Source organism: Emydura macquarii, unplaced genomic scaffold (assembly GCF_026122565.2).
Source record: "Emydura macquarii macquarii isolate MOO-44397 ecotype Brisbane River unplaced genomic scaffold, CSIRO-AGI_Emac_v2 contig_2369, whole genome shotgun sequence".
NCBI lineage: Eukaryota > Metazoa > Chordata > Testudines > Chelidae > Emydura > Emydura macquarii.
This window is the reverse complement of record NW_027132506.1, coordinates 3320040-3338986: the sequence shown is the minus strand read 5'-3', so window position 1 is coordinate 3338986 and position 18947 is coordinate 3320040. Positions and strand designations below refer to the sequence as shown.

Genomic DNA, 18947 nt, shown 5'->3' with positions numbered 1-18947 from the left:
TTACCAATATAGTTAAACAGATTAACACCCCCTCCACACGGGCAGTTATTCCCATAGGAAAGAGTAAACCCCTTCCCAGGTAAGTTACATTAAACCAAAAAAACCAGTCGTATACCAGCAGGAGTGTTCATTCTGGAGTTACACCAGTATAACTATCCGTTTAAATTCACCCCTTCTCTTCTACCAGGAAAACTTTTCCCATGTTTACAAGCCCCGTGGTGGAGAGACCCAACATGGTACTTATCTGTTATTTCCTCCAGGCCATTTCTCCCCCACATTGAGGTCCAACACGCCCCTGTGCTCAGAACAGAGCCCTACTGATCTAACTGATGTCATCTATGACCTTGATGTCCGGTTTAAGAAGCAGAGCGCCTCCCAGTCGGTTTTGTTTATTTTCTGCCTCCTGCGTAGGGCATAAATTGTGACAGATTGACAATTTCTGGCAATATCCTGGACAAATCCTACTGAATTAAGTTTCAGCATTTTAGGAGTTCATTGTGTTAAAAATGCAAGTGTGTGTGTGTTATTGTGGGGGTAGAGTGGAAATTCTGTAGGAGGAAGACTGAGTTAATGCAATTTCAGGGAAGCGCCGAGAGCGTCAGAAGCCCCTGTTGAATAATGTAGAAGACGCAACTGATCTTTGGAATCCCGAGGCAGTATTTGAGAGAAGGATTGCAACCTCCCACCAGGGGCACACGGGGGTGCTGAGAGCCACTGAACCAAACTGCAAACCCTGCATATAATGGAGACCACATCACACCAGGGGGTGCAGCAGAACCTAGTTCCAGCACCTGTGGGCCTCAGCCTTTGAAGCTTCACCCTTGGGGTGGGACAGGACCTTCTGTCTGCTGACCACGTGTTACATGAGAACAGTTCACAGACTGACTGGATCAAGTAGTAACTGACTTACTCACGAGCGTTCTTGTAACCGACCACAAGGCAGCACATGAAAACAGTCTTTCAAAGCCCACCTGGAAGTTCAGTGGCCGGAGACAAGCTTATTCACATTTATGTAGGTTCTTTTTCGCTTTGAATAGGTTTTCTCCACACTGCTCTTCCCTTAGCAATAAATGTCGTTGCATAGAAAGAGCCGTAGGGTAATCTGTCTGGGTATTTACACAGAGGAGAAATGTACAGCAGGCAAGCCCAGACAGGGAGCTATGCAGTCGGGAAACACCCAGGACAGGAGACAGAGAGAGCCACGTCTCTTCCCAAGAGGTGACAGCTGAGGGGCTGGGAGCCTAGAGTGGGTGCCCTTGCTGGGCCCCAGAGGGGGAACACAGGTGCAGTTGCCCTGAGCTATGACACTAACAACCTGACATTAGGCCCTGTGCTTGCAGAGCCTCCGACTCAGGCCCCAGTGAGCTAGCCAATCACACATGCTCAAGATCAAACTGATCATCAGAATGGGGTCAGGAAGGAATTTTCTACCAGGTCCAATTGGCTGAGACTTTGTGGGGGCCGAGGGGCTGCCTTCCCCTGCCGCATGGGGTGTGGGTTGCGAGACACGGACATGTCTCTGCCATTGCAGAGGCGTCAGGCTTTGGTGCCACCTCAGCCTCTCCTGTTCTGTCTGTAGCACACAACAGTTTTATTTCCTGGGGACTGGATTGCTTCGGCCTAACCTAAGTTGTCAGGCTCAGTACAGAGGTAGCAGGGGGGAATTGAATGACCAGTGATATAAAGCAGGTCAGACAGGATGATCCAAGGCCAGAAGGAACCTTTAAACTCTGATGGTGCAAGGCGGCAGTCCCTTCAAAACAAGAGAAGACATGAGACACAACCACCCAACAAGCCTGGCTAACCAGGCAGTAACCCTACACAGACAAGGACAAACATCTGGTCTTTAGGAACTGTATTGGTACACAAAGGCTCACAATAAGCTACCCAGGGCTGCTTTCCCAGGGTAGTTTGCTAAAAATTCACATGCAACTTTTACAGAATACATCAGGTGCTCCTCTCGAAGAATTTGGAAGAAGCACCATCATGAGTAAAACTTCCATGGACAATAGCAAAGAGATCACAGAGAGAACAGGCAATTCAGGCAAGGGACAAGGGATCTAGCACAGTGGTTCTCAACCTTTCCAGTTTACCGTACTCCTCTCAGGAGGCTGATTTGTCTTGCGTACCCGTTTCTCCTCACTTCAAAACTACCTGCTTACAAAATCAGACATAAAAAGACACACAAGTGTCACAGCACACTAGTACTGACAAATTGCTTATTTTCTCATTTTGTCTTTAAGGATTTGTAGTTAGTACTGACTTCACTGGTGCTTTTTATGTAGCCTGTTGTAAATCTAGGCAAATATCTAGATGAGTTGATATGCCCCCTGGAAGACCTCGGTGTACCCCCAGGGGTACGTGTACCCCGTGGTCGAGAACCACTGGTCTAGCAGTGACTCAACAGGAAGCAGAGATAACAAGACACCAGAGCGGAAGAGAGACAAAAACGTTTCAGCAGGACTTCTTTGGGTTGGCTGAGAGCATTCTAGGGGACTTGCTGAAGGAGCTTTTCAATATCATCCTGGATCTTGATCGTTTCAAAGTGCCTGCTGTAGCGCCTGAAAGGCACGCCGTCGGGGCCAATGAGGAATTTCTCGAAGTTCCAGGAGATGTCATTCCTGCACACTGGGGACCAGATGATGTACTGTGGGTTGGTCATTAGAGACACTGGCTCATCATGTGGGAAAGGCAGTGCCTCTTTCAGGAAAGTGAAGAGCGGGTGAGCATTTGCCCCATTCACATCACACTTCTCAAACAAGGTGAAGTTGGGCTCATAACCATTGCCTGGGCGGACATACTTTAAGGAAAGCAGGATCTCCTCATTGGTAGCGTTCTCCTGTTAAGAGAGAAAGAAGTGTGACCTAGTGCAAGGATAAACACCAGCTACTGCACTGTATTCAGACAGAGCTTCCATCTCTATCGGGAATCAAACAAGCATGTCTCTGGCACAGAACACGGGCACCCCCCGGCTATCTCTGCCCACCTTCAAGCTGTCCCTTCTCTTCCCAACAGCTGGATTCGGAGCCAGAAGCAGGGAGGCCAGTTGCACAGGGCATGAGTTTTCAGGGGTGCTTTTGGCAATGGGTAATTAGTCAAGACTTGCTCCCCTGGTGGAAACTGATCTCACACTGGTCTCTCATGTGAATGCCATCTTCTGGATGTAGGCAGCCATTTTGCAGGAGTCCTGTTCTAAGTAATCATCAAGCTAAAAGGCAACGCATCTTAATGCAAAGATGGGTGGCTGGCCAGGATGCGGTTAGTTAACACAGCTGCACGTGGTGCTAATGAGAGCAGACAGGGGTCTGCCACATCACAGCAGGGCATATGCTGCCATGTTCACGAATCATGGCTGCTGCCCTCTGAAAATCAGGTCCAACGGCAAAAAGAAAACCTTGCTCTGCCAGGACATCGCCAGTCTGCTCACCGTTTGCGATGCGATTCCAGAGGAAGTTGTCAATTAAGTTACCTTTGGGTCTCCGGCTTGGAGACTGTGCTTTGGGGGTGGGGAAGAAGGGAGTAAAGGGGATACTCCGGAGAGTAATTCTGGAAATACAGCTGAAGAAGAATTAACATTGCTGAGCTTCAATTCAGTGGGATCCAGCCACTTGTCATCCGAGACCCAACAGCAGGGGCCGGAGCAAGACCACCACTGGAAAATGAAGCAACCTTCACTTCCTAGCCCCGCAGCAGCACAGGGGACGGGAAAGGAGAGCCAGCCTCGCCCACCTTGTGCGTTGATTCGGACGAGCACACTTTCTGTCTAGATACATTCCATGCAGCGGATCTTGTTTGCTAATTCACCCAGTTGTTTGTTTTGCAGCAGTGCCTGGCAACCAGTGCCAATTCCGGAGCGTGGGCTGCAGCCCTGCACCTTAGTTACAGGAGCAATGTTTACCAAGCCCTTCCCTGTCACACCCCCGCTGCTGCCCCGGCTGTTTCCCCAGAGCTCAGACACCAGCGTTGCTGGGAAGCGGGCAGAACACCCTGTGGCAATGCCATGCCAGCGAGCACCCCCATCACTTCACTTCGCTTCAGCCTTACTGGCTGTGGCAGGACACCTCGAGGGTCCGTCTACACGGCGGCAGGAAGGAAGGGAGCCTGGCTAGGCACGACCTGCTGCCTTCCAGCAGCAAGCGCAGGAAACAAACACCAGCAGCCTGGAGGTAGCAGCACGGCCTAGCAGTAGAGCAGGATGGGGCCCAGCAGCCCGGCACCCTTGTGGCTCGTCTCCATCACCCCCACGTCTACACGGGCACCGAAACCAAGCAGGGCAGCCAGCTGGAAGCGGCCAGCTCGGTGCCGCTCCACGTGCCGACCTTCAGTCGGCCCCGGGGCAGCAGCGCAGCTCGGGCTGTAACCGGCCGGGGCCGGGCGGTCACGGGCAGTTCAGCCCCTTCTGACCAGGACGCGGGGCCCGGGCGTGTCCCCCGCCCTCCTGTGCCGCCGCCGGCTCCGCAGACCAGGCCCGGCCTGGCCCGCCGCTCTGCGCCGCCGCGCCCCCCGCCGTCGGGTCGGTGCCCGCCGGGGCTCGTGGCAGCCGGGGTCGCCGCGGCGGGTGCAGCGCTCACGTGTGATCCCGGCCCGGGTGTGTCCCGCCCCCCGCCCCAGGATCGGGCCCCGCCTACCTGGTGCCCGAACTGGTTGCAGGGGAAGGCCAGCACGGCCAGGCCGCGGGGCCCGTAACGCCGCTGCAGCTCGCTGAGCTGGGCGAAGTCCCGGGCCGTGGTGCCTCAGAGCGACGCCACGTTGCTCACCAGCAGCACCCGGCCCTGCAGCGAGCCCAGCGCCAGCGGCTCCGCCGCGCCCAGCGGCCGCGCCTGCAGCGCCGCCAGCCAGCGCCCGCCCGCCGCCGCCGCCATCGGGCCAGTCAGGGCAGCACGGAGACCTCCTGGTGCGCCTGCCCCGCCGGCCGGGTTATAAGGGAGCCGGGAGCCGGGGGGCCGGGCCAGGCCAGAGCCGCCCCGCCCAGCCCCGGGCCAGCCACGCAGGCGGGGCCACTCGCAGGAGGAGGGAGCCCGCAGCCGGGCCGGGCCAGTGACAGTCCCACTCCCAGGAGAGATCTGCGGAGCCGGGCCGAGGGCTGGGCTGGGCCCCCGCTCCGGGGCTTGCCTCGGAAAGCAGCGGCTTTGCTGCAGCTTCTGCGCCCCTCGCGGTCCCTACGGCCCGGGTCCGGTCCTGGCCTGCCCCGTCCCCTCTGCTCACCGCCAGGCAGGGGAGGTTCGGTTCGGTTCCCCTTGGTCCCGCTGCCGCGAAGATTTTCCCTCCCCCCTGCCCTAGAGCCGCCTTTGCCGAGCAGCGTTAGCAGGACGCACCCAGAGCCAGATCCTTCCCCGCGCGGGTACAGTGAACCTACAGCCCAGCCTGCTGCCGTGGGCGCAGCTGGTTCTTTTCAGGGGTCAGTGTATTTGACAACAATAAATGCCCCGTGTCATTGTTAATTCCCCCCCTGCCTTTCCCCTAATCAGTTATGGCTCTGAGATGGTGGCCTGGTGAGAGCAGAGAATGAGCACTTCCATTCCAGGCGTGTGTTCACGGGTCTGCTAGAGTATCCTCTGTAACTTTGGGCAGTCTCTCTGGTCCTCAGTCACTCCATCTAAAAAGAGTGCTGGGAGAATGATGCTCCCTTCCCTCTGAGGTGGAGAGGGGAAGCATTGCTAAATAAGGATTGTGAAGAACAGAGAATTATTAAAGCCAGGACAGGATGCAAAGATCAGGTTTCTTGACACCATAAATGAATGTGATTTGTTGGAAAGAGTCAACTCGGCTTTTGTAAAGAGAAACCATGCCTCACCAATCTATCAGGATTCTCTGAGGGGGTCAACAAGCATGTGGATGAGAGTGATCCAGTGGAAACTTGGACTTTCAGAAAGCCTTTGACGAGGTCCCTCACCAAAGGCTCTTAAGCGAAGTAGGCAGTCATGGAGTAAGAGGGAAGGTCCTTTCATGGCTCAGTAGCTGGTTAGGATAGAGGAAGCAAAGGGTAGGAATAAAAGGTCATTTTTCAGAATGGAGAGAGGTAAATAGTGGTGTCCCAGGGGTCTGTACTAGGACCAGTGCTGTTCAACATACTCATAAATGATCTGGAAAAAGGGGTAAACAATGAGGTGGCAAAATTGCAGATGATACGAAACTACTCAAGATAGTTAAATCCAAAGCAGGTTGCAAAGAGTTACAAAGGGATCTTACAGAACGGGGTGAGTGGGTAACAAAATGGTAGATGAAATTCAATGGTGATAAATGCAAAGTAATGCACATTGGAAAACGTGATCCCAACTATGTATACAAAATGATGGGGTCTAAATTAGCTGTTACCACTCAAGAAAAAGGTCTTGGAGTCATTGTGGAGAGTTCTCTGAAAATGTGAACAGCTTAACGTGCTGTGGCAGTTTAAAAAGCTAAAAGACTGTAAGGAACCATTAGGAAAGGGATAAGACAGAAAATATCACATTGCCAGTATATACATCCTTGGTACACCCACAGCTTGAACACTGCGGGCAGTTCTGGGTCACCCCATCTCAAACAAGATACACTAGAATTGGAAGCAGTACAGCAAAAGGCAACAAAAATGATTAAGGGCATGGAACAGCTTCTGTATGAAGAGAGCTTAATCAGACTGGGACTTTTCAACTTGGAAAATGGGGATATGATCGAGGTCTATAAAATCGTGACAAGTGCAGAGAAAGTGAATAAGAAAGTATTATTTTCTCTTTCACATAACACAAGAACCAGGGTCCCCCAATGAATTAATAGGCAGCAAATTTAAAACAAACAAAAGGAAGTACTTCACAGTGCACAACCTGTGGAACTCATTGCCAGGGGATGTTGTGAAGACAAAAACTAAAATGGGTAAAAAAAACCCCAAGGTTACTTACTAGTAACTGATGGTCTTCGAGATGTGTTGCTCATGTCCATTCCAATATAGGTGTGTGCACGCCACCGTGCACGGCCCCCAGAACCTTTTTCCCCTTAGTAGACCCCGCAGGGCCGGCCCTGGTGCCCTCTGGAGTCCCACGCACATGCAGCGACACATGAGGCACTGCCGGCCCTACTCCCCCTCAGTCCCTTCTTTCCGCCAACTCCGGCAGCGGGGACGGGGGGGGAGGGAGGGGTTTGGAATGGACATGAACAACACATCTCGAAGAACATTAGTTACTGGTACGTAACCTTGTTTTCTTCTTCGAGTGATTGCTCATATCCATTCCAAAATAGGTGATTAAAAAGCAATACCTTGGAGGTAGGTAGGAGTTACCGGTGAGCTGCCCTCAGCACGGCTCTGCCAAATCCCGCATCCTCTCTCGCCTGCTGAACGATGGCGTAGTGGGACATAAAGGTGTGCACTGATGACCAGGTGGCCGCTTTGCAGATGTCCTGCAGGGGCACTCTCTCCAGGCAGGCCGCAGAGGAGGCCTGAGCCCTGGTTGAGTGCGCTGTGATGACACCAGGAAGCGGCATGTTCGCCTGCTCGTAGCAGAACTTGATGCATGATGTCATCCACGAGGAGCTGCGTTGGGTGGAGACAGGTGATCCTTTCATCCGGTCCACCACTGCGACGAAGAGCTGCGTCGATTTCTGGAACGGCTTTGTACACTCAATATACTAGGCCAGGGCTCGTCTCATGTCCAGCGAATGCCCATCTCCGCTCCTCCTCTGAACCGTGCAGTTTGGGAAAAAACACGGGGAGAAAAATATCTTGGGTATAATGAAATTGGGAAACCACCTTGGGCAGGAAGGCTGGATGCAGCCTCAACTGCACCTTATCCTTATAGAATACAGTATAAGGGGGCTCTGAGGTCAAGGCCCTAATCTCGGAGACCCTCCTAGCCGAGGTAATGGCCACCAGGAAGGCTACCTTCCATGAAAGCATGAGCAGAGGGCATGAAGCCATGGGTTCAGAGTCTAGAGAGGACCAGATTGAGATCCCAGGGAGGCACCGGGTCACGGACCTGCGGATAAAGCCTCTCCACCCCCTTGAACAACCTGACCAACATGGGATGGGAGAACAGCGATCCCCCCTCTAGCGGCTGATGGGAGGCCAAAATGGCTGCCAGGTGAACCCTCAGGGAGGCCAATGCCAGACTCTGAAGCTTTAGTTGGAGCAAGTACTCCAGGATCACCTGAATAGGAGAGAGGCTTGGCGGAATACCCCGGGACTCTGCCCAGCAGGTAAACCGCTTCCATTTAGCCCGATACACGACCTGTGTTGAAGGTTTTCTGCTGCCCAGCAGGACTTGTTGGACCTGCGCCGAGCAGGCTCTTTCTCCCTCCGTCAGCCACAGAGCTTCCAGGCCGTGAGGTGCAGAGAGTCCAGGTCCGGGTGTAGCAGGCGACTGTGGTCCTGGGAGAGAAGGTTGTGCTGTCTCAGGAGCTCCACGGGCAGAGCGATCGACCGGTCCATTAGCATACTGAACCAATGCTGTCTCGGCCAGGCCGGGGCGATGAGTATCACATCCGCCCTGTCCCTCTTGATTTTCAAGAGAACTTTGGGCAGGAGTGGAATGGGTGGAAACGTGTACGTGAGGGTCCCCTGTCCGTTCGATGAGGAACGCGTCTGATATCGATCCCAGCTCGTGACCCTGGAGCGAGCAGAACCTCAGGCACTTCTTGTTCCAGGACGACACGAACAAGTCCAGTTGGGGAACACCCCACTTGTGGAAGATCAAAGCCACGACCTCCAGGTGCAACGACCAGTCGTGGTGGGTTAGAAACGACCTGCTGAGACAATCCGCCTCATCGTTCCTCACTCCCGGGAGGTGAGAGGCAGACAAGTGGAAGTCGTGTCTCACGGCAAAGTCCCACAGGCAGATGGCTTCCTGGCAGAGGGCTGAGGAGTGCGCCCCCCCCTGCCTATTTATATAAAACATGGCTGCGGTGCTGTCCGTCAGCACCTGCACCAACCTGCCCATCAGGAATCGGAGGAACACTTTGCACGCAAGGCGAATGGCCCTGAGCTCTTTTATATTGATGTGCAGGTCCCTGTCCTCCCCCGCCCAGAGCCCCTGAGTGCCCAGATTGGCGCTGATGGGGGCTCCCCATCCCATATCCGAGGCATCGGAGATCAGGGTGACCGATCGGACCAGGTCTCTGAAGGGGACACCCCTCATCACTGCCCTGGGAGTCCGCCACCAGTCTAGAGTGGCTAAGACTGGTGGGGGAACCGTGACCGCCCAGTCCAGGGGGTGTCTGCTTGGCACGTATGCCGAGGCCAACCATGCCTGAAGCAGTCTGAGTCTCAGGCGAGCTAGTTTCACTATGTACGTGCAGGCTGACATGTGGCCTCACAGCTATAGGCAGTGCCTGGCTGTTGTCATGGGGCACCGCTGCAGCTGGGCGATAATCGCTGCCATAGCCTTGAACTGAGGTTGTGGGAGGAAGGATCTGGCCTGGGAAGCGTCCAGGGTGGCCCCAATGAATTCTATGCGCTGCACCGGGGTTAGTGTTGATTTCTGCTAATTTATGAGCTGTCCTAGCCTGCTGCACGTGGAGCAGGTGTGGGTCATGCTGTCCTGCACGTGGGACCTGGACCTGCGCCTGATTAACCAGTCGTCCTCGCAAGGGAAGTTCTGCACACCTCTGCGCCTCAGGTGGGCAGCCACTACTGCCATAGATTTGGTGAACACCCTGGGGGCCGACGAGAGGCCAAAGGGTAGGGTTGTAAATTGGTAGTGGGAGCCAGCCACTGTGAAACGGAGGAAACGCCTGTGGCTGCGGAGGATAGATACATGAAAGTATGCGTCCTTGAGGTCGAGGGTGGCATACCAGTCCCCTGGATCCAGAGAAGGGATGATGGAGACTAGGGAGACCATGCGAAACCTGAGTTGTATGATGTATTGTTTAGACGACAGAGGTCTAATATGAGTCTCAGACCCCCCTTCGCCTTGGGGATGAGGAAGTACCTCGAATAGAACCCTTCCCCTTTTTGTCTTGGGGAACCATTTCCACCACTCTGAGATTGAGGAGGATGACCACCTCCTGCAAGAGGAGTTGCTCGTGAGAGGGGTCCCTGAAGAGGGATGGAGGGGGAGGGTTGTTGGGGGGTGTGATGAAAATTGTAGAGCATAGCCCCGAAGGACTATCCCGAGGACCCCAACAGTCCAATGTGATGCTTGCCCATTCTGCATAGAAGGGTCTTAATCTGTGCAGGAAGGGGCGGGGCAGATCCAGGGAGACAGTAGGGGTGCCACCCTCAGGCACACCATCAAAATTGCCCTTTTCAATTGCCCGACCCCTTGGGGAGCCCCTGCTGGGAGGCTGAAGATGAGCTGGGGGCTGATTCCACCTTCTAAACCCCCTATTTCTGTCCCTGCCCTCTTGGGCTGGAAGGGCCTAGGCGGGGGCCGTGGTTGCTGCTGCACCTGGGGCCGACTCTGCTGCCTGGAAGCCTAGGGCGTGTACAGGCCCGGTGAGCGGAGCGTGGCCCTGGAATCCCTGAGGCCGTGCAGCTTAGCATTGGTCTGCCAAGTCCGCCGCATCGCTGGACGTTTGTAGCGCCACCCTAGCCACTGTGATCCCCTCGTCCAGGACCGTGGTGAAGTCTGCGGCCTGGTCTTGGGGCAAAGCCTCAGCAAACTGTCTGAGGGAGTCCCATAAGTTAAATTGTACCTGCCCAGCAGGGCCTGGTGGTTGGCAATCCTGAACTGCAGGGCTGCCACTGAATAAACTTTCCTCCCAAACAAGTCCAGTTTCTTGTTGTCGGTTTTGGGAGTGGACCCCTGATGACCCTGTCTGTCCTGCTAGTTGGCCGCATCAACCACCAGGGTTCCCGGGGCCAGGTGGGTGAACAGGAACTCGAACCCCTCGGCTGGGACATAGTACTTTTTCTCGGCCCCCTTAGATGTAGGGGCAACCGAGGCAGGGGTTTGCCACAGGGCCTTGGCAATTTTAAGGACCCTGTAATGGACGGGCAGAGACACCCTTGCTGGGCCCTCTACCCCCAGCACATTGAAGAGGGTATCCTTGTCCTCCACTAGTTCTTTGACCTCCAGCCTTAAGTTAGAGGCCACCCTCTTAAGCAGCTCCTGGTGTGTCCTGAAGTCCCTCAGTGGCGCCATGTGGTCCCTGGAGGCTGCCTCGTCTGTGGAGGAGGAGGAGGACTGCCAAGGTGCGACCTGTGACTGTTCCCCCCCTGAGGTGCACCCGTGGAGGGTCCCTCCCCTGGGTCCTATTCCTCGTCCAAGGAATGGTCTCTATGGGCTTTGTCCAGTGCAGGAGGGGCAGACTGGGCCCCGATGATGGGACGAACCGTGGCCCTGGTCCCACCTGGATGCCCCATGGGCCCCAATAAGGCCATTGTTGCTGCCAGAGACCCTGTGGCCAATCAGGGGCTGGCTGTGGCACCGGCTAAGGTGTCTTGTGGGGGGCGTCGGCTGGCCTTACGAGCGTCCCCCCCAGCTGTCCCCCTTTCGCTCCGTGCCGGGGACCGACCTCTCAACGCCGCCGACGTGGAGGACGACGAGGAACGCCTCCGCCTCCTCGCTCGGTGCCGGTAAGTGGAGGAGCGCTCCGAAGAGCTCGATGTCGTCAAATGCCGTCTCAGCATCGACAACTTCTGGTGTCGTTTGCCCTTAGGAGAACGGGAGCGGTGTTGTCGGGAGCATCATGGTGCCGACCCCAACTCCGTCCACCTGGTGCTGCGCTTCCCCAAGGGTGACTGGGTTCTGCACCGCGCCAGTGCGGGTGAACCCTTCGGTTCCGGGGATTGGGACCTGGAACCACCCCACGCCGCACGGCTGACCTCGAGTGGCGCAGCCTTTTGTGTGCTGCCTCCAGTGGCGGGGACCGACTTCAGTGCCAAGGAGAGGGTCTGCTCGACGAGATGGACTCAGAGCTGCTGATAGGGGAGCGTCCTCGCTCTACCCTTGATGGCCATCCGGTAGGAGACTTTTCCACCCCCGCTGGGGGTCTCCACTGCCCTTCGGGGGGACCCAATGCGGGCTTGCCCCGGGACACCAGTCCTTTCTCCCTCGGCAGTGTGGGGGCGGAGGTGGTGTAGGCAAGGCTATCAGGGCTCTTGCTGCCTGAAAAGCCTCCGGCTTTGACAGCACCGGCAGGGGCATTCCCCCACTCCCAGGAGTCGGGGGAGACTTTCTGCTCGGAGATGCAGGCACCGGAGGGGACTCGACGGGCCGTCGCTGGTGCATCTCCATACTTGACCCTGCCCTTACCAGCGGCGCAGGGGAGTGTCCGTGTTCCGTGTGCTGCCGCTTCTTCTTTTTCGGTGCTGGGGATGCCTCTCGGCACTGGGTCGAAGTCGGTGCCGGGGGTGCACTCTGAACTGAGGTCACGCTCGGCGCAGATGTAGATTGAGTTGGTTTGGAGGCTGGGCGGAGTGCTGCCTCCATTAGAATGGCTTTTAACCAAATATCTTGGTCCTTTTGTGTCCTCGGTTTAAAAGCCTGACAAATTTAACATTTTTCTTTTCCGTGCTCTTTCCCCACGCACCTAAGGCAGCGGTCGTGGGGGTCGCGCTACAGAAAACCTTCCCGCAGGAGGCACACGGCTTAAAGCCAGGTGACCCGGGCATGGCCCGGCCACCCTAAGCCCCAGAGGGCTTTTCCTACTCTATCTAACTAACACTACTTAACGACTATTTAACTAAGAGATAAAAGAACAAAGTTCAAACAATGGGGAATGGTACTTGCAAAGAGCAAGACTAGTTCCAGTAACCATCACAGGTGGAAAGAAGGAACTGAGGGGGCCACAGGGTCGGCAGTGCCTCGTGTTCCACGACATGTGCGCGGGACTCCAGGGGGTACCCGGGCCGACCCTGCGGGGTCTGCTAAGGGGAAAAAAGTTCCGGGGGCCATGCACGGTGGTGTGCACTCCCCTACATTGAACTGGACATGAGCAATCACTTGAAGAAGAACAGCTAGATAAGTTCAAGGAAGCTAGATCCATCAATGGCTATTAGCCAAGATGGTCAGGGATGGTGTGACCCCATGCTCTGAGTGTCCCTAGTGGCTGCCTCTGATTGCTAGAAGCTGGGAGTGGATGACAGAGGATGAATCAATCCATGAGGCCTGTTCTGTTCATTTCCTCTGAAGCACCTGGCACTGGCCACTGTCGGAAGACGGGAGACTGGGCTAGATGGACCATTGGTCTGAGCCAGTCTGGCCATTCTTACGTTCTTATGATGTACGAGAGGAGACTTAAGGAGCTTGGCTTGTTTAGCTTAACAAAATGAAGGCTGAGGGGAGATGAATAATATCTATAAATACATCAGACGGCCAGACACCAACGGCGGGGGGTTATTTAAGCTAAGGGCCAGCGTTGCACAAGAACAAATGGATATGAGATGGCTATCAGCAGGTTTAGGCTTGAAATTTGACAAAAGTTTCTAACCATCTGTCAAGCTCTAGGTGCAATTCAGACCCGTGAGAGGTTGTGTCGCTGCTTGTGTTATAAACCTGAGTGAAATGCTTCTGCTACGTGTGGTTCCCTGTCCTGCGTGGGGAACACAGAGCCAGCAGGCACTCCATGTTCTGTATGCTGTACAGCACTGATGCAACCCCTTTGAATCATGACCCTGCCATCAGTTATCATGGACACATGCTGATCTTTACCAGACTTGATTAATGTTAGTAGATGACCCCCACGTACCACCAATCCCGAACTTTCCCCAACCTGTGTGCTCTGCGATGTCCAGCCCTCTCCTGCACATTCAGAGAAATAAAAGGGCTGTTCGCTCCTTTAAAGAGATAAAACCCAACAGGATGCCACGTTAACTGGAGTTATTCACTTTAATTCAAACACCGCAACGTGGGGTTAGATAAAAAGTAAATGAGTTTGTTAACAAAGGGTGATAGGAGTTTTCAGTGAGTTTAAGAGATAACGTTAGAAAGGGTTACAAGCAAATAAAAGTGAAAACGTATCTGAAAGGGTAACAATCTAGCAAGGTCCAGGCTTTGTTCAAGATGGCTTTTCTCATCCACACAGTCCTCCAGCAAGATGATGGCTGACTACCCCCTACCCTCAACACGCTCATGATCTTTTCCTGAAGACTAAAGTGCCTGTTCCTTTGTCGTCTTCAGTGAAGAGCTCACATGGGGGTTTCTACCCCTTACTTTTATAGTCCAGTGAGCCTTTGAAATGGAGTCTTCTGGAGGTTACCCCCCCTCAACATAAAGTTTATTCAAGCTGTGAAGGCGGTGACATGGAGTCTGGTGGTGAAGGAATCTCTGTGCTCTTTCTCCCTGGTGGGGTTTGCTAAAACGCCAGTTGTTCTGTTTCCTTCAGTCTCACCCGTGTTAGTTTGATAGCCCTGTTTACTGCTTAAGTATGTAAATCGAGATAAACCCACATTCCTGTGTTTAGGACAGACCTGTTTAACAACCCCTTCTCCCAGCATGCTTGGTCAGAGGTGCTGGAGCTGGGGAGTGCTACTGCACCCCCTAGCTGAAAGTGGTTTCCATTATATAGAGGGTTTACAGTTAGATTCAATGGCTCTCAGCACCCCCCACTATACAAATTGCTCAAGCACCCCTGTGCCTGCTTTAAACACGCTAGTCAGAATGACAGCGTATGTCCATAACGCTGAATGCACAGTGTGTACATAGATCACACAAACTATTAATAAGTTATTGATTGTCAAATGATACCTGCCAAGGCGTGTTTTGTACAAAGAGGGTTACAATGGTGTGAAGCGTGTGAATATGGGTGCCTAGGGGCACGCCCTCAGAGGAGTGATGTTCTGCCACAGCCTTCCTGGGAAGATAATGGGGCAAGGACCTTGACGTGTTTCTAGACTGAGCATTATCAATGGATGGAGGGGATGGTTTGATGAGGCTGCCTACACTGGGATATGGCCCAGCCATGACTACTATTAGCCAATAGTTCCAACAGCTGTAGATAGGACACCAGCTAGGGAAGGTTCTGAGTTACACCAGAGAATTCTTCCCCAGGTGTCTGGCTGCTGGCGCTCCTCCACATGTTCAGGGTCTAACTGATCACCCTATTTGGGGTTGGGGAGGAATTTTCCCTCAGGTCAGATTGGCAGAGACCCTAGGGATGTTTCATGTGCCTCTGCAGCCTAGGGCATGGGTCACTTGCTGATCTGAACTAGTGTAAATGGTGGCTTCTCTGTAACTTGACAGCATTAAATCCTGATTTGAGGACTCCAGTAACTCAGTCATAGGTCAGGGGTCTATAACAGGAGTGGGTGGGTGAGGGTCTGTGGCCTGCGTTGTGCAGGTCAGACTAGCTGATCATGATGGTCCCTTCTGACCTTTAAGGCTGCGTGTCTATGAGTAAATACATGAGACTCAAAGAAGGAGAAGGACACAGCTCATGAGTGGGAGCCGACACCTTGGAGCACTTGGTTAAGCGTCAGTGCATAACAACGGCAGCCTGCATGGCGTATCTGCTGGCCACCAGGTCACACTGCTGTTTATAGTCCAGTCAGAACACCCTGACCAGGCCTGTGTAACGTGTCGGCCCAGTCCTTGCGCTGTGTTTTGTGTGATAGGACATCCCAGAGTGCATTGCGCCATATACCGCCACTGCTGCTCTCTGTTCATATTCTCCAGACAGGCTCCCTTCGGAGGCATTATGGGGGAGCTGCCCAGATTTTGCCAGAATGCCCTGGCATAACCACAGTTCAAAATAACTTTTTGAGGAGACTTTTAATTCTTCCAAAATCTACCCCTGCCCCATTTTTATGTGCCAAGGCGGACGTCCCTTTTGTAAGCAGTAGAGCTTGTATTGTGTGTTTTCTAGTTGCTGTATCATTTGTACCGACTGCATCTGAAGAAGTGAGCTGAGGCTCACGAAAGCTTATGCCTACTGAAATTAAATGTGTTAGTCTTTAAAATGCTACAGAACTCTCCTTGTTAGAGCTTGTATTGCTTTTCTTAAATGGTGGTCTAAGATCTGCACTCTTCCAGATTATAGATTGTCTCCTTTGCCTTCAGGAGACAGAGGAACAACCTGTGTCCTCCTTATTTCCATGGTATAAGGCCCTTTAATTTATTACAGCTACTTTGGGTTTTTCCATTACTCACTTACTGTTAATATTTTTTAATCCGCTACTCAAACAGAGAGTGACAGATATTACCCAACAGGAAGACCAGGCTGTGATTCATTATTCTAAATTTGCCTTTTGGTTTTCTACTTTGAAGAAGGCTCATGTTTTTGAACCATATTTGAATGAGGTATCAAATCTTCATTTATGAAACGTATATACTCAATTAAGAATCCAGACCATGGCCCCTGGTGGCCTTAAAGGTAAATTTGGAAAAGATTCTGCACAGCTTTGTTTTTGCCCCTGTAAATCTGGAGCGGTGGAAGAGCTACGTCATTCTCTTTTATTTTGTAAAATTTTCCAGCTTCTGTGAGCACACTGGATTTTACCTCTTTTGTATGAAAAAGAATTTTGCTCACCATCCCAGAAGATCATGGTTTTAGTTTTTTCTCAATCCCCGGTAGTGATCACATCAATGACCATTTTTGCCCTTTTAGCATTGTGCTAAAGAAGAGCTTTTAGGAAGCTCTGCTTGACATTCTCATGTATTGTCTAGATAATGTGGATGTTGCTGTTTTACGTTGGGCCATGGCTCCCAGCCGCAGCTCCCGCGGAGAAGGGGAAGTGCACGGAGTGGTTAAGGGGAGGCATGACCACTGAACTAGACTGCGTGATGCAAGGTAGCAAGCAGGGTGGCACCTACTTAAGATTAAACAGATATTAACCTTGTGCTGTAGTGAAATGGATGTGTCTTTGACCAGCTAGGCTCCTGCCCAGCCACAGACCTGGTAAGAAGTTGCTGTGTAGCTGGAGCCTTCCTGCTGACAAAACTGTGGTGGTAATGTGGATGGATTCTTAATCTATCCTGATTCCCACAGGCAGGGAGCAGCTGGAAAATGAACAGCTTTGAGAGGCCGGGGACCGCGAGTGACGTAGGCCCAAAGGAAACCATGCAGATGAAATATAGCTAACTGGAGTTACTTTTGCTCCTTTAAACCTTGTCTTGGGAGTGTGGCATGGCAACTAGCCTCCTTGCGCCTAAGTCTCTGTATTTTGGCTTCACATCTGGGGAACCAGCACCTCTCACGGTGCTGTGTGCACAAGCTCAGTGCTCTCAGACTGCCATGTCTCCTTCCCCAGCGTGTGCTTCCTGAAGGCACTAACTGCACTGCTCTTACTTGAGAAAGCAAGAGAGGAAGTACTTGGCTACAGCTTGCCCCAACTGGCAGCAACCCACAGCTGCTTTGGCAACTTGCCAGGATCATCAGGGCTGCACTGAATGTTCATAAACAGGAAAGTTGATCTTTACACAAGCGTGTGGTCAAACGGTTAACAACGAGGGGGGGGGGGAGATGGGAGGGGGGGATGGGAGAAAGAGGATGTCTCCCTAGCCCTCAGCACTCTCTCTGGGATCCCGGGACACTTGGTATGGCCACAGCTGTCAGTGTTGCAAGTGTAACGAGCACAAAAGCAGCAGCAGCATAAAAGTAAATGAGCAGAATTGCCGAGCGAGGGACGCCGTCTCTTGAGAGCTCTGTGTAATTACACACACGCCAGCACACAAAAGGGGGCCGTCTGCAAAGTCAAACACTTGAAAGTTAAATGCCCTGTTTAAGGTTGTCTGCACAATCTTAATTCAGCCCCTCTTGTGGGCAGATGCTTCACGATAGACTAATGGTTACAGGATTACAGAGTCCCATTGCTGCAGGACTTGAGTCTCATCCAGTGCACAGCCTGGGTGGGCCCCGGGCGGGCCCCGGGCATGCTCAGCACTAAACCTTTGGCCGCCTGCCTTATTTACTACCACCATCCAAAGCCTGCGGTGCATACAGTCGTCGCTGGCTTTGCTGTGGCCCACACATCCCTGCAGTAGCTGAGTGCTAGAGGCACCCAGGGGCATTGGGTTTACTGGCTGGAACTCTTCTGCACTCTGTTGCATCCACAGCCCTAAGTCAGATCGAGGCTTGCCGGGCATCGTCAGGGGAGACACAGGCACCTAAGAAAGGGATCCTCCAAAACCAGTATGCTGGGCAGGGAGCCCCCCACATGAGTCAGGCTTAGGGCCAGATGCACAGAGGTACTTTTGCACCTCTCTGCGCTCAGGCTACGAAGCTGGGAACCCGCTCCTGGGTTAGCAAGCTCAGCCTTTTCTCATGAAACACCAGGGAGACAGAAATGATGATTTGGAATGGGCTTGAACCCGGCTCCCCCAATTCGGAGCGTGCCCTGACCACAGCATGTAGGGGATTCGGGAGGGGGAGCAACTCTGTCTCTCCTGTTAACACTTTGGATAAATGTTTAAATATTCATTGGGCCAACAGGAACGAGAGCATGTGCGAGAAGCTGACTATAGGCCAGTGGTCAGGGCACTCCCCGAGGCTGGGCAGAGACCGATTCAAGTCCCTGCTTCAGTGACTATTTCAGTATTTATACTAAGTGGAGCAGCGCCAAGAGCAGAGCACACGAGAGCCCCCTTCCTTTCTTCTGCTTGACATTCCCCATTTTTATACATCAAAGGGTTACAGCCCCATGGAGGCAGCACTGCAGTGAGAGCTCGTGATGAGCTAATTATTTACTATGACCCCCAGTTCCTTTTTGGAGTTATTCCTGTCAAAGGCAGAGTCTCCCACCCTGTAGGTATGAGCTGTACTGTGTGTGCCCAGACATATGACCTCACATTTAGCTACAGTAAAACAGTTTGTAGGAGTGTCATCATTTAATCAGCAATGCAGAGCACTCTGAGTCACTTGTCCTCATTTACTACTCCACCAATCTTTGTGCCGCCTGTAAACTTTACCAGCAAAGACGTTGTACCATCACCACATTCTGGGGTGTGATTCAGACCAGCCAGAGGCTGCGTCACCCCCTGCCCTGTAACCTGGGCTGCTCACAAACAGCCAGACAGCAGGCAGGTCACACCCTGAGTGTCCGTGGATAGCCACAGCTGTGGTCCAGCAGCTCTGATCCCACCAACCTGTCAGCAAACACC

At 53.2% G+C, this 18947-nt stretch overlaps 1 protein-coding gene across 1 annotated transcript; it reads right to left on the bottom strand.

The window, feature by feature from the left end:
- Positions 1-1840: 1840 nt before the first annotated feature.
- Positions 1841-4935, bottom strand: GPX1 (glutathione peroxidase 1). The gene is made up of 2 exons (XM_067561253.1): positions 4629-4935; positions 1841-2839 (listed from the first exon to the last, which is right to left on the bottom strand). The coding sequence occupies exons 1-2, from the start codon at positions 4860-4862 to the stop codon at positions 2489-2491; spliced, it is 585 nt and encodes a 194-aa protein (XP_067417354.1). The 5' UTR covers positions 4863-4935; the 3' UTR covers positions 1841-2488.
- Between the last annotated feature and the right edge of the window lie 14012 nt (positions 4936-18947).